Below are 15,586 nucleotides of genomic sequence, written 5' to 3'. Positions count from 1 at the left end.
GGAGCACATATATCTTTATGGATAAATGTTTTCAGATTTTTTGGGTAGATACCCAAGAGAAGGATGGCTGGTAATTCTATTCTTAATTTTTTGGGGAACCTCCCTACTGCCTTCCATAAAAGCTGTACCAATCTGCATTCCCACCAACAGTGTATGAAGGTTCCTTTTTCTCCACAGACTCTCCAACAGTTGTTATAATTGGCTTGTTGATAGCCATTCTAACCGGTGTGAGGTGATACCTCGTTGTGGTTTTTTATTTGCATTTCTCTAATGATTAGTGAGGTTGAGCATTTTTTCATATGTCTGTTGGCCATCTGTATGTCCCCTTTGGAGAAATATCTACTTAGTTCTTCTGCCAATTTTTTAATTGGATTGTTTTGTTGTTGTTGAGTTGTGTGAATTCCTTATATATTTTGGATATTAGCTCCTTATTGGAGGCATTGTTTGCCAATATCTTCTCCCCATTTTCAACTTTTTAAAAACAATTATTTATTTGAGCAATGTTAGACATTCTTCTAGTGAGGATAATTTATATTATTGAATTTCAAAAACTGTTTTATTTTTGACTTAACATTTTTAATTGACAGATAATAATTTTAGAATTAAAAATGTACTTTTATTCATTTATTTCTTTTTCAACCATTCGTGGGATTTGTGTGTAAATTTAGTAATTTAAGTAAACAAAATATCTAAACTATTATCTGTAAACTTTTAAAATCAAATAGCCATCAGAATGTAGTAATTTTATTCTAGAATCAGATACCTATCAAACTAGAAACAATCTTTGATGTTGTTCCAGCTTATTGCTACTATTAAGTATGTAAAAAATATTAGATTATTCTATTAAATGTCATTGTATGTGTTATAATTGTAAAGTATACAAAATAAATAATTTGCATATTCATATAAAGGGATAGACTCGGTCTTTATTCACTACAAGAATTAGTAATGTCTGTTATGGATCACTTATCTTTCTGTCATTCCCTCAGAGTTTTTATATATCAGTAGAGTCAAAATACAGAATTTTAAAATGTATTATTTTTTGATATTATTTATTTTTCAATTACAGTTAACATACAATATTTTTATTAGCTTCAGGTGTACAACACAGTGATTAGACATTTGTATAACTTACAAAGTGATCACCCCACTATATCCAGTACCCATCTGACACCATACGTAGTAATTACAATACTACTGACTATATTCCCCATGCTATATTCTACATCCCCAAGACTATTTTGTAACTACCATTTTGTACCTCTGACTCCCCTCCCCCCTTCACCTGTCTCCCACTCCCACATTTGGCAACCATCAAAATGCTCTCTATATCTATGAGCTTGTTTCTGTTTTCTTTGTTCATTTATCCTATTCTCTAGATTCCACATATAAGTGAAATCAATCATAGGACGTTTGCCTGTTTGTCTGATTTACTCCACTCAGAACAATAGCCTATAGGTGCATCCATGTTGTTGCACATGGAAAGATTCCATTCCTTTTTTATGGCTAAGTAATATTCCATTGTATATATGTACCACTTTATCCATTCATCCATTCTGGGACACCCAGGTTGCCTCCATATCTTATCTACTATAAATAATGCTGCAATGAACATATGGATGCACATGTCCCTTCCAAATATTGTTTTGGGTTTCTTCAGATAAATACACAGGGATTACTGCGTTCTTCTTTATCTGTTATTATAGCTTTTATTTTAAAGTCTGTTTTGTCTGGTATAAGCATTGCTACTGCAGCTATTTTTCGTTTGTTTCCTTTTTCATGAAACATCTTCTCCATTCCTTCACTTTTAATCTGTGTGTGTCTTTTGCTCTGAAGTGCGTCTTTTGTAGGCAGCATAAGGATCTCATTTTCTGACCCATTCAGCCACCCTATCTTTTGATCAGAGCATTTATTTACATTTAAAGTAATTATTGATAGATATGTAGTTATTATAATTGTATTCATATTTTTTATCTTATTTTTTTCTTGTTCTTCTTAAAGAAGTCCCTCTAACATTTTGTAATACTGGTTTGATGTTAAAGAACTCTTTTAGCTTTTTCTTTTGTGGGAAGATCTTTATCTGTCTTTTGAATCTAAATGACAGCTTTTCTGGGTAGAATAATCTTGGTTGTAGGTCCTTGCTTTTCATCACTGAATATTTTGTGCCAATCCCTTCTGGCCTGCAAAGTTTCTATTGAAAAAATCAGCTGATAGACTAATGGGAGCTCCCTCGTAGGTAATTAATTAACTGCTTTTCTCTTGCTGCTTTTAAGAGTCTCTTTGTCTTTACACTTTGGCATTGTGATTATGATGTATCTTGGTGCGGGCCCCTTTGGGCTCATCTTGCCTGGGACTCTGCACTTCCTGGGTTTGTATGTGTTTCTTTCACCAGGTTAGGAAAGTTTTCCGTCATTATTTCTTCAAATAGATTTTCACTTCTTTGCTCTCTCTCTCTCTTCTCCCTCTGATACCCCTATTATGTGAATGTTGGTATCTTTGATGTTGTTCCAGAGCCTCCTTAAATTGTCTTCATTTTTTTTTTGTATTCTTTTTAATTTTTGCTGTTCTGATTGGGTGTTTTCTGCTACATTATCTTCTAAATCGCTGATTCAATCTACTACCTCATCTAATCTGTTGATTTCCCTCTAATGTATTTTTCATTTCAGTTATTGTATTCTTTATTTCTGACTGATTCTTTTCTGTTTTCTGTCTGCATTTTTATGTTTCTTATTTCTTTGTTGAAGTTCTTCCTAAGATCACTGAGCATCCTTATATTTAGTGTTCTGAACTCTGCATCTCATAAATTGCTTGCCTCCATTTTGTTTAGTTCTTTGTCATGTTCTTTTATTTGGCACATGTTTCTTTGTCTCTGTATTTTGGCTGCCTCCCTGTGGTTGTTTCTATGTTGTTTCTATGTAGAGCTGCTATGTCTCCTGGTCTTAGTAGAGTGGCCTTATGTAGTAGGTGTCCTGTGGGCCCTAGTGCCACAATCTCCCTCGTCATATAAGCTGGGTGCTCCAGGTGTGTACCTTGTTTGTGGGTGCCCTTCTGTTGTAGTTGAGCCTTCGTGGCTGTTTGCACATCAGTGGGAGGGATTGACCCTCAGGCTGATTGGCTATGAGGACTGCTTTTGATCACAGTGAAGCATCTGTTGTGCAGAGGCGGATCCTATGGAGTAGAATTTGCTTTAGCAGTGCTCTGGTGTCTGCCCAGTCTGTTCTTTGGGTTTATCATTTGTGGAGGTGATTGGGTGGTGCTCAGGTGTGGTCTGAAGCTGGCCACGAGGTTTGTTGGTTCTGGGGCCTCTTGGGAAGGCTCTGTTTCAGGCCAAGATCACCTGTTGCCTGTGTCCTACCTGGAGCCACAAAGTGATCTGCAGATGGTTGCCTCTTGTGCTGGGATTGGAGAAACCTGAGAGAGGTTCAACATAAAACTAAGGCTGGCTGCCATTATTGCTGTGCTTGGGGCTGCTTAGCAAGTGGTATGGGGCATGCTGAGGCCAGATGCTCCTTATTTGGGATTTGTGAACCTTTGAGAAATTTTAGGAAAATCCACAGCATGAGTCAAGACAGGCCATTTGTATGGAAAAGTCACTGGGAGCAGCTTGGGTGGGCCTGCAGTTTGGGGGTGGGGGCAGGTCTTAAAATCACCAGGGTGGTCTGAACAGTGTTAGCCAGGTTGATGGAGACTCAGATAAGGAACCCACCTGCAGCTGCATGCTGGGAAGGGGGAGGGTTCAACAAAGGAGTAATGGCTTCTACCAGCAATTTTGTCTGGGAGAGAGCTGCTCCTCCAACCCTCATCCTAAAGCCATACAATTCAGTCCCTCTCTGTATGTCCCTGCTACTTTTTGCACTGCTGCCCCAGTGCTGGAGCTCAGAGTGAGTGAGTCTGTCAGTGAGTAAGTCCATGTGCAGACCCTTTAAAAGGAATGCCTGGGACTCCAGCAGCCCTCTGTCTCATTCAGCCACATCTCTGCTAGTTTTCACAGCCAGAAATTATGGGGACTTCTCTTCCCAGTGCTGGAGCCATGGGCTGGGTAGCCTGGTGTGGGGCTGGGAACTCTCACTCTTCAGGGGGGACATGTACAACCAAGATATCCCTCCCAAATTTAACCACCATACCTGGGTGTGGGACAAGTCCTCTCTATGTTTCCACGTCTTCTATCAGTCTTGAGGTGGCTTCTTCTGTATGTTTTTAGTTGTAGGACTTCTGTTCATCTAGACTTCGGGTAACGAAATGATAATTATTCTGTAGTTTAGCTACAATTCTGATATGGTCATGAAAGGAGGCAAGCACAGCACTTACCTACTCTGCCATCTTGACCAGAACTTTGAAATGTATTCTTCTTTATATAATTAGAGAACAAAGTAGTTCTTTATTCATTTCCTTAAAGTCTAGCTCCAGATTTGGCAATGCATGAGAGTTTTGTTGTTGTTGTTGTTGTTTAGTATACCTAAGCAGTTGAGAAAGGACATTTCTAGAAATGAGCTATGTGATCTTTAACACCTGTCTGTGGGACAAATTTGATAATAAAGAAATATCTCATTACTTTTGAGATTTGTATATTGTACATGTTTAGCTTGGTAACTAAGTACTATAAAAAGATCAGTATTAACTAGATTTTGTATATCTGTCATTCCCACAGTGACAAAAATCTGTGGAGTAGTTTATAATTGCTATTGTTTGAGTTATCACAATAAATAGAACTGATAAGGCTTATGCTATTTGCTCTGTGAGCTGCACTTCACATCACGCTGTTGAATTAAAATTACATGCACATATCTGCACTTACCAGTTTTATCTATCTGTCAGAAATAGAGAAAGGCAGTCTGCTTTCAATATGTGAAACCTTATAACATGCAGGTCAGAAATTATAATCATGATTTTAACATTCTAGTGCAAATGAATGACTATATGTGTGTTTCTGTTATCTATCGTCTAAAATATATTCCTATATGAATATACTGTTATTTTTCCCATGTGAACTTTATCATATTTTGTCAAAGCTTTAAATATGATTTTAGTTGGATTATCTAAAGTACAAATGCAGATCTGCAGAATATAGCAGATGGTTTTTTTTCTCTCCTTTGTCAAATACACATGATTTTTTCTTAGAGCTGCTTCTACAGTTGTACTGTTTGTTTGACTATATTTCTGGATAGGAAATACAAGTAGATTATCTGAACTGCTTTGATTTTCTCTCAAAGTAAAAATTATTCATAACATTTTTACTCTTAGGCTGCAGGCTTCTCACTTATGAAATTCCAAGCTCACTAACAGTCACATCAAATGAGCTTTTAAACTTTCACATACCTGTGATGAGTTAATCCATGTGTACACAAGGTACTTCCTTTAGAAATTCTGTAACCTCTAACAATTGTCACACATCATCAGCACCACATACCCACTCCCAATTTCCACCCCAGTGTACTGCAAAGTGATTTTTACTTACAGAATTTGGAATGTTTCACATCTGTCAATTTTTTTCTACATGTTGTGTTAATGAAGGTTGTTTTTTGCACTAATTATGTTAATTTCTTGTTTGAATGTTGCGTTTAATGGATTTTTCATGTTGTATGCTTTAAAATTCTGTGTTCTTTTAAATTACTATCCAGTTTTTAGAGGAAAAATATTTTTCCTCCAAAAAAGTATAAATGATGTTAAAAAAAAAAACACTATATCTCCTTTAGTCAACTCTTCATCAGTTGTATGTTTTCATTAGTCCAGTGATGGACAAATCATTATGCATAGATGAAGAACTTTGAGTGTTGTCTATGAACTGTCAGTAGTCCAGTTACTATTACCTTTGTGTGTTTTCATTATTGACTGGTCTTTGTTTTCTGGGAAAACAATTATAGTTCATTTTCAGATAACTATACATATGGCATTTGTATTTTAATTTAAAAGACTGTTATTATGTCTGAGTCTTATAAGCAGAAATTCATTATAAGGACACTTCTCATTTCCTTGAAATATCCCCTTTCTTTTTTCCAGGGTTCTTAAATTGCAAAAGCCAGTTAAATTATGTGCTTTGGAGAGTTAATTTTTGGCACCATATGTCTCTAAAAATGATTTAATTTTGTCAAAGCATGTTTGCAATGATATTTATGTTCTGTAACAAACAGAGACAATTTAAAGATTTTTTTTAAAAGAAAAAACAATAATTTACTTTCAACACAGTAACATTCAATGTGTGTATAAGCTTACAAAAATTTCTGTTTATTCATATTAATAAATTTTTAATAACTGAGATCTGTTGCTGCCTCTTAAATTTTTGACTTAGCAAAGTGTCTTTACAATATCAGCATGGCTGATATAAAAATGTTACTGCCATTTTTCTTATTAGGGATCTGATCTTACGATTTGATAATAGCTAGAAAATTTAAATCACAAAAAAGAATTAATTGTAGTTTAAGGAGTAATTTGAGAAATCATAAACAACTTTATCCAAAACTATATTAATCAATTTATGTATCCTTATGGTCTTTCAAACAGAAGTACCACCAATCCTCCCCTAATTCTAGCAAATTCAATTCTTATGAAAATGTTATATATGTCTATCTTCACTTTAGTATAAGTTATAAAGTTACTCAACAACTATATTAATTATGGGAATGGATTAATAAGAAATACCAAAATACTTGGACAATTTATGAAGCAGCTGGAAGTAGTAATTTATGAGTTTTCTTATTGATGTAAACTCAGTATTTTGGGTAGTTCTCTTATAGGTAAGATCACGCTTAATTGATACATAACTAAAATCTTTACAAAAAACCATTTTTTTACATTTTGTCAACCGGTGAAGTGTAATAGGATATTCTTAAAACCAGATTATAATAAATTTCCTAAAAGTAAATAATTCCAAGCCACAAAATAGGAGGATGCCTTTCTTGTCAACTTAACCTAGAGTTGTCTTTTTTAAATTGAAACAACTAAACATACTTTAAGTTACAGAGTTTTATATGAGCTATAATTAAGTAAATGAGTTTTATAATAAATTTCTATATACCTTTTCTGGCTTTATAAATCTTGACATTTGCCATATTTGCTTTGGATGTTTAAACCAATATATGAGGTGTGATCAAACAATATGGTGAATGTTTAAATTTAAAAGAAAATTACAATAAAAGACACATTGTCATTAATCTCCCTCAAAATATTCTCCCTATCTCCTAACACTCTTATTCCTTCATTCTTGCCACTTTCTGAAGCAGTTCTGGAAGTCCTCTTTTGTGAGTGTCTTTAGTTGTGCTGTCATGGCTGCCTCGATCATTTTGACTTTGGGGAAGAGCCAGAAGTCGCACAGTGCCAAATCTGGTGAATAAGGTATGGGTGAGGACACACTATAATGTTTTTATTTGACAGAAATTGCCATATACCAGAAACGATGTGTGACACAGAGCACTGTCATGAGAGAGGATGATTTACAGCACACTTTAAAACACACCATCTCTCAACCGTTGCTCACACTCGACTGACTGCACCAAATAAGTTGAAACTTGTCACACACTGTTGCTAAGGTTCAATACGCTGCTTCCCATACTGAAGATCTCTTCCTTTCTGTTGGAAGGCACTTGGTAGCAGCGTTCACCTTATTTTGTGATCATAATGGAAAGGTTCCATGTCACACATTGCTTATGGTATGGCAACTTCTATCAAATAAAAACATTACAGTGTGTCCTCATCCACTTTATTCACCGGATCTGGTGTCATGAAATTTCTGGCTCTTCCCCAAAGCCAAAATGATTCAGGACATCGAGGCAGCCATGACAGCACAACTAAAGACACTCACTAAAGAGAATTTCCAGAACTGCTTCAGAAAGTGGCAAGAATGATGGAATAAGTGTGTTCCAAGCGAGGGGGAGTATTTTGAGGTGGATTAATGGCAATGTGTCTTTTAATGTAGTAAATTTGTTTTTATTTGAACATTCACCATATTGTTTGACCACACCTCGTAGGTACACTCAAAACCCTCTGTCTATCTATTCCTAATATTATTTCCCTCCTCCTTTCTCAGAGTTAACAATTAAATAGACTTATTTTAGTGTTTATGATTCCATCTGTGTTTTTAATACTATTTTTATGATCTATATGTCACATTGTGTGCTCACCACCCAGAGTCAGTTCTCCTTCCATCACCATGTATTTGACACCCTTTAACCTCTTATACATTATGTATTTATTTTAAATGTTAGGGCATAGGGTATGAATATATCACACTGTATTCTTTCATTATTCAAATGTAGACAATTAGGTTGTTTCAAAAAATGTTCACCATTTCAAGCAAAGCTGTAAATGAACATTATTTTATATGTTTCCTTGAGAACATATTATTACCATTTTTCGAGAGCAGTATCTCTCAGACTTTAGCATGCGTTGTATCACCTGTATGTCTCATTAAAACACAAACTGCTGAGCCCCAGAGTTTCTGATTTAGTAGGTCTGAATGCCTGTATTTTTATCAAGTTCTAGGGTGATACTGATCTTGCTGCTCTTGGTCTAGAATTTCTTGCAGCTCACTGGTCTAGAATTTCAGTGTAATTGTTTGATCAAAGGGAAAATATCTTCCACTTCAGTAGGTAATGGCAAATTGTTCTCCAAAGGCTTTGTGTCAAATCATATACAATGAACATTGTTTGAAAGTTCAGTATCCCCCCCCCCATATCTTTACCAACAATTGGTATGGACAGTTTATTTTCAATAAGTAATTGCCGATCTGATGAGTGTGAAGTATATTTATTTGTATGCTACTATTGAAATTGAACATGTTTTTATATGTTTACAGACCAAATAGCTTTTCTTTTCTTTGAATTGCCTTTTTGATTCTTTTGCCCAGTTGTTGTTTTTTATTTTTTTGGGGGGGAGGTGGAGGTGGAGGGTATATTGTTTATATTTTTCCTTATTGATTTATAGTGTCTTTTTCTATGTTAAAGAAATTAATTCTTGTCATCTATAAGTGTTGTTAATATCTTTTCTAAACCTTTGGCTTATTTTGTTACCCTGTTTAATTTTTTTTTAATTTTAATATAATTAAATTTGTTAATTCTTTCCTTTGCAATTTATTATTTTAATATTTTGTTTAAAAGTCCTTTCCCTCCTAAACATCATAAATTTATTTCATCATATTTTCTTCCAAAAAATTTGAAGTTTAGCTTTTCTCATTTTTAGTCCACCTTACTTTTCTTGTAGTGTATATTGTGAATTAAGGATCTAATTTTATTTTAGATCCACTGATTTAAGTGCTATCTCTGTTATATTTCCAATTTCTGTATTTTATTTGAATGTCTCTCTTTTTCAGCTCTCTTTTCTGATCAAATGATTATCCATTCCAGTGCTTTATGGCCAGTTTTACATATTGTATGTCAATTCTTTGAACTTCTTCTCTTATTTCATAATTGTCTTAGCTATTCCCAATTCTGTGTTCTTCCATATGAATTTTAGATCAAGTTCCATGAAACCAGATGAGATCGTAGACCACTTCATGAAAAATTGATGTGCTGTTGACACTTTTTTCTCATTTGTGGACATATCTCTCCATTCAGACCTTACTTTATATTTTTCCAAAATGTTTTTTTTAATTTTCTCTATAAAATCGTGCATATTCTTTAATTGATTGAAACCTAGATAACTTACATTTTATATTGTGATTATGAATGGCATTTTTAAAATTATAATTCAAAGTTGGTTATTACTGGTTATTTTAAATATTATTAGTGTAGTTAAATTTGATCTTGTAGGCAAAAAATATCCTAGATTCTCATTACCTCCTGTTGTTGCTTTGTAGAACCTCTTGAATGTAGACATTCTTCCTAACTCTTATAATTATCTTTTTTCTTTTTATTTTCTTGTTACTTTAGCCAGTATTGGCAATAAAATGTTAAATAGATGTGTTGATTCCTGATATCTTTACTTTATTTGTCCTGGAATGCATGGGAATTCTTCTAAAGTGTCTCTACTTAGTAAAATATTTATGGGAAATTTTGGTTTATACCCTTTATCAGATTAAAGATATTCTTATCCGTTCTTACGTCTAGTTTGCCAAGATAATTTTTTCATTGTTAATTTTGTTCAGTGTTGATTCACATCACCTTCTTCTGGGAATGATCATATTTTCTTTAATATATTGATGTGTTACGTGAAAATACTTGTTGATAATGAATTTTTTTTAAATTTCTGGAACTATTAAATTATAGTTCCTTTGCACCGTCTTCAATTAAAATAATGAGTTCCTAGATGGTGCAAACTACATTTCATCAATCAATAAGTATTTACTAATCACCCTCTTATTACTAATAAATCATTTTCAGTTTCAGTCTTAAACAAAACAATGAATTAGGAGAGCACTGTTACTTTCCAGTCAGAAAATATGGATGGTGAGTTATTTCCTTGCAAGGCAAAGAGAGAAGAGAGGAAGAAAGTTAAGAATCGGTTGTTAACCATTGCTGCATAACAAGTTGTCCCAAACTTTAGCGGCTTAAACCAGCAAACATTTACTTCCTTACAAAGTTTCTGAGGGTCAGCCATCAGGAGCTGCTTAGCTGGGTGATTCTGACTCAGCGTCTCTTATAAAACTGCACTCCAATTGTTGGTCAAGTTAGCAGCCATCTGAAGAGGCTGGAGAATCTGCTTCCAAGATCACTCACAGCGCTGTGGGGGAAAAGAAGAAAAAACAAACAAACTTCAGTTTTCCACCATGTGGGTCTTTCCAGAGAGTTGTTCACACAACATCGGAGCTGGCTTCCCCTAGATCAGTTGATCTGAGAGGATTAGAAAGCGAGAAAGCCCAGGAGAGAGGCCACCATTTTGTGTGTGTGCGCGCGCGCGCGCGTGTGTGTGTGTGTGTTTCTTTAAAGTGACATAATATCACTTCTGCCATATTCTGTTCTTTATAAGAGTCAGTAAGTCCAGCCCCCAGTCAAGGGGAAGGGAATTCTGCTTCACTTCTTAAAGGAAGGAATGTCAAATGAGTTGAGGACCTATTTTTAAAATCATACCTATGAACACTTTTTTTCCTCAGACACAGTAAATAACAAATATACTTCAACTCTACTTCACCCCATTCCTCTACAATGTGTCCCAATGTCCCCTTTCAGCTACACATAGTAAGGCTTTACTTTATTCTTTTGTCCACCATAATGTATACCAGACAATTGTATGCTCCAACCTCACCCTAGAAAATATCGAAAAAGGAGATGCTTTGAAATTTCTGATTTTTAATGATGAGAACATGGGAAGGGTGTAAGGCAATATTTTGGTACTAATATGGTTACGGTTAAACCTGAATGCTTTTGAAACCTGTAATTGTAATATCAAATAGTGCTGTTTTATTGCATGACATCAATAAAATAATATAAATTTATATAATTAGAGGTTTTGTATGTCATAATATATGCATTATAACATTTAGTATTAAATCCAGTTTTATGTGATACATACAAGTTAGCAATTGTCATGAATTTATACAGGTGATCAAAATAACTTGGATTAAAAACAGAATCCATAGAATTTAATGTGTTAAAACAGGAAATGGAGGATCTTTCGTTTTTGAAAAAGATAACAGTAATTTACACTATTTTACTGTCAAAGAGTATCAAGCATCAAAATCTTAAAAAATGTCATGGGAGCCTAATCAAATTTGAACATAACGTATTTTTACCAAATGTATAAACATATATGTATACAGTGCTCAGAAATGTACATTGTATGAAATGCTCACATTGACACAAAATTGCCAACTCTGTATCTCAATACACCATGTCAAAATGGATATGGATTGATTTTTCTCTTCATGAATAGGTACATAGTGATCATTATCTCAAACGAAGTATCAGTGAATTCCATCTTTGGGCTTCCTTCAACAAAGAACTCACAAAACAAGAACTAGAGCCAAGCTTAGCAAGTCTACTACAAATTCAGACAGGTCAGAAACCATTGTCAGAAAACTCTTCCAATTCCTTTTCACTATTTTAAATGGCTTAGAGTACACACTAGCTGTTCCCCTATCTAGCTTTCCTCATACAGATGAATATCCTCACTTCCTCTTTCATATAAGAAAATTGAGGGCAATGGAATTGATATTTTTTTCCAAAATGACTCTTTTCCTGTTCTAATATGCTTCTCTTTAATTCTATGAAAATATATTCATTCCCTTACAAAATTCTTGCAATATTTGTTTGGGGCTAAACAGCAGCCCAATTCATCTGTCAATGGCTCTAAATTCCACTCGTACTTCTTAGTACATGGCAAATCCTCGAAATGCCCTTGTTATTTTCCCATCCAGTGTTTTTGTGTCCTTCAGTGACCCTTTTTGTTTCTCTACCACTGCCTTCCTCATTCCACCTCACCTTCCGTAAAATCTGAATCAGAGGACAGGGATGTAATCATTTCAGGAATAAATGAGTACATTTCAAGAATATAATCATTGGGATGTTTCATTCCAGAAATACTGGGCTAATTGAGATTGAAGAGATCAAAAAACACTCCAGTTCCGTTGGTTTTCCAACCTAAATTCTGCCATCACCTGAAGGACTTTGCCACTCACAACTTAACTCTCTCTGTTTTTCTTCAGTTTTTTCTTTATATATGTTTGTGTTCTTTCCATTATTTGGTCTATTTTTCTCTTCTCCCATTATTTGCTAAGTTCCTGAAAGTCTCATTTACTTCTTCACTTTTGCCACTAAAATTTTACCAGTTCACTTATTGAGTTATTTTTAATAAATATTTATTGAGTCATCATTGTCTGCTGCCATCTTATAATTGGGCTTTTATTATAATCACTGCCCCAAAATAGTTGTCATCATGGCTAACTCTTAGATTAAATCAACTGTCCTTCCAAGCATCTTAAACATTTTCTCTACATGTTGTTGCAGATCATCTTTTGTCTTTAATATGCATATGTATGTGTGTATATGTGACTTTTATAGGATACTGATTCTTTTCTCCTTAAGAATTCCTTCAGTTTTTCCCATTCCTGTTTCTTTTTCCCAGAGGCCTATTAGCTATCGATTTTCCCAAGAAACTCTTGAGATATTATTATTTCTGAGTTGATACTTAAGGAACTTCTCTATTAAGTAGCTGCAGTTAACCCTTGTATATGGACTAATTTAAGGCCCCTGTGGCTAATTCAAGCTAGAATGCAGAAAACTGAATACATGAGACTTACTGTAGACAGATGCTTCTCCTCATTCAAGATGTGAATGTGGGCACTGTTACTATTCAGTTGGTTGACGAGCTCCCCCCTGTATTACCTTCCACACATTGAAGAGCTTCCACTTGAAAATAGTATCTTTATTTCAAGGAATTCCTCTAAAATTCACCTTCCTGCTATTTGCCTGTTGTCATATCTGTGGATACCATAATAACAGTATAATACATAGACTGAAGTATTCTAATATCTTAATGAGTGTATCACAATAAAGCATAACCCTCCATTGGCTGTCAGAGTTGGCAGAAAAAAATATTTTAATATTAAAAGTATTAAAATATTTTATATATTAAAATATTACAGAAATAAAATTAATATTGCCAAATTTTTTCTTCAAAAAGTGATGTTACTCTTACATTCAATGGCCTAAATTATATGAAATGCCCATAAACTAATTCCAGGTAATGTATTTCAGCATTTAGCAAGCTGAAATATCTATGGTTTTCAAGGTTATATTTTCTTCCTAAGTTAACCAATTGACCAAAACTAGAGGCTTGATTTTTCTGTGGATTTACATTAATAGGTATGTGTTGCTTATGGCAATGCATAATGAAGATAATAACAATAAACAATTCACATGCAACACCGGATAACTATTTTAAAGTTGTTATTTTTCAATAAACTCTTTTACTGAAATATGCATACAGAAAAGTTCACAAGTTATATATGCACTGTTTGATGAAGTTTCACAAAGGATCCCTTACATGTAACCTTGATATGAAATTTTTGGTGTTTTTTTTTTCCATTCTACAAAATACACTAAAAAGAAACAAACATAAGTAATTATCCACATTTTCATAATCCAAAAGAGGTTTCAGTGATGGAATATGTCATATGTGAATTTTTAATATACATTTTTACTATTCATTTGTATGAAGTTTATTTCTTTGGAAATAATTATAACAATTCTGTATGGTGTGACTATGCTAACTGTTGAAGAACAAACGTATATTGTCTTGGTAACACTTTTTTTTTAATTAAAGTTTATTGGGGTGACAATTGTTAGTAAAGTTTCATAGATTTGAGGTGTACAATTCTGTATTACATCATCTATAAATCACATTGTGTGTTCACCACCCAGGGTCAGTTCTGCTTCCATCACCATATATTTGATCCCCTAACACTTCTATTGTGTTTTTTCTTTGGTTGGTTTCATATTAAACTTCTGAAAGGTATAGGATGCCTCATAGGAGAAGTCTTCCTTTTCCTGTATAGATTCAGTATTAAACATGTCACTACTGAATGTTGTATACACTGTAGTTTAGTGCAGTGAGATGTTTCCATGTCACATAGTCAGAGGGAGGTGGATTAATAGGGAGTTCTAGCTGGAAATTTCTTCCCTGTTATTGTTCTCCCTCAGCAGTTGATGGCTAAGTTAATTCTCTTTAGTTTTGTCATGCTCTAAAGCACACATTGCCAAGCAATGGTAAGCTTTATGAGGAAAAAAGAAGCAATGGTGTCCATCAAAGTCTTGAAGTTGCATTTTTAAACTTTGGCTTGATCTGATATGTCATTCAAAAAAGCTTTAAAAGATTATTTTTTTTAAAGAAAGGTTCAATATGTCCTGAGGCTATCGGTTTTGAGTTAAACTGGGTGAAGTAGAAATATTTTACTCATCAGCTTTGCAGTCACAGAGTTTGCCTCAGCTAGAACAAAACTGCTGAGGCATTTAGAGAAAATTAACCCCCCATCCTGGCGGCCAGATGTGACTGGTTTCTAATGAATGCACATGAGTGGGCTGAAAAATCAAAAGACTGTGAAATTCCTGTCAGGTCCGTACAGTGCAGAATGGGCTATTGACTGCTTTCTATATTTCCCTCCATCATTCTTCTTGAACACTGCCATTAATTTCCTCTCCTACTCTGACTTGTGTTTGTTCTCCCTCCCTCTTTCCTTTAGCTCTGTCAGCTGCAAAGAAGGATACACAAGGTGTGGCAGAAGTACTTCAAACTGGTGGTCCTCTACAGCCAGATGAGGCTGGCCAAGTTCCAGGCAGACTCTCAAGAGAGCATTCAGAAAATATTAGCTGTGCAGGTAGGTGATTGCAGGGAAGTAGGAAAGATCATTCTGATCTAGATTGAAAAGCAAATGATGGGTAGTGTGATGAAGCATTAAAACCATATCCCATCAGAGTTTTATAAATTTTTAACCTCTTTAATAAACTGGAATTGCATGAAGGATGAATTCAGTAAGTTAGCATACATACCATTCATACTTTGGGGAAAAAAAAGAGAGTATTGGACTTATTTCTCAGAAACCTCAGTATGAATTTTTATAAATACATTTGGTATAAATATATATTTTCAAATCTTCAGGCTTTGCAGTTGCCATTTGGCTGTTTCAAAAATATTGTCAACAGTTGCTTTGTGTTGCTTTTGT

The 15,586-nt window shown here is 34.4% G+C and overlaps 1 protein-coding gene across 1 annotated transcript in view; it reads left to right on the top strand.

Moving 5' to 3' along the window:
• The window catches only part of CCDC178 (coiled-coil domain containing 178), a 360,492-nt gene that overhangs the window by 310,162 nt on the left and 34,744 nt on the right, over nucleotides 1–15,586 (top strand). The window contains exon 20 of the mRNA XM_033087581.1: nucleotides 15,107–15,241. Coding sequence (XP_032943472.1) covers nucleotides 15,107–15,241 — 135 coding nt within the window. The remainder of the gene's footprint in view (nucleotides 1–15,106; nucleotides 15,242–15,586) is intronic.

The sequence above is a fragment of the Rhinolophus ferrumequinum genome, chromosome 19 (genome assembly GCF_004115265.2).
Source record: "Rhinolophus ferrumequinum isolate MPI-CBG mRhiFer1 chromosome 19, mRhiFer1_v1.p, whole genome shotgun sequence".
Lineage (NCBI taxonomy): Eukaryota > Metazoa > Chordata > Mammalia > Chiroptera > Rhinolophidae > Rhinolophus > Rhinolophus ferrumequinum.
The sequence above is the reverse complement of the archived record's forward strand: the minus strand, read 5'-3'. Positions and strand labels throughout refer to the sequence as shown.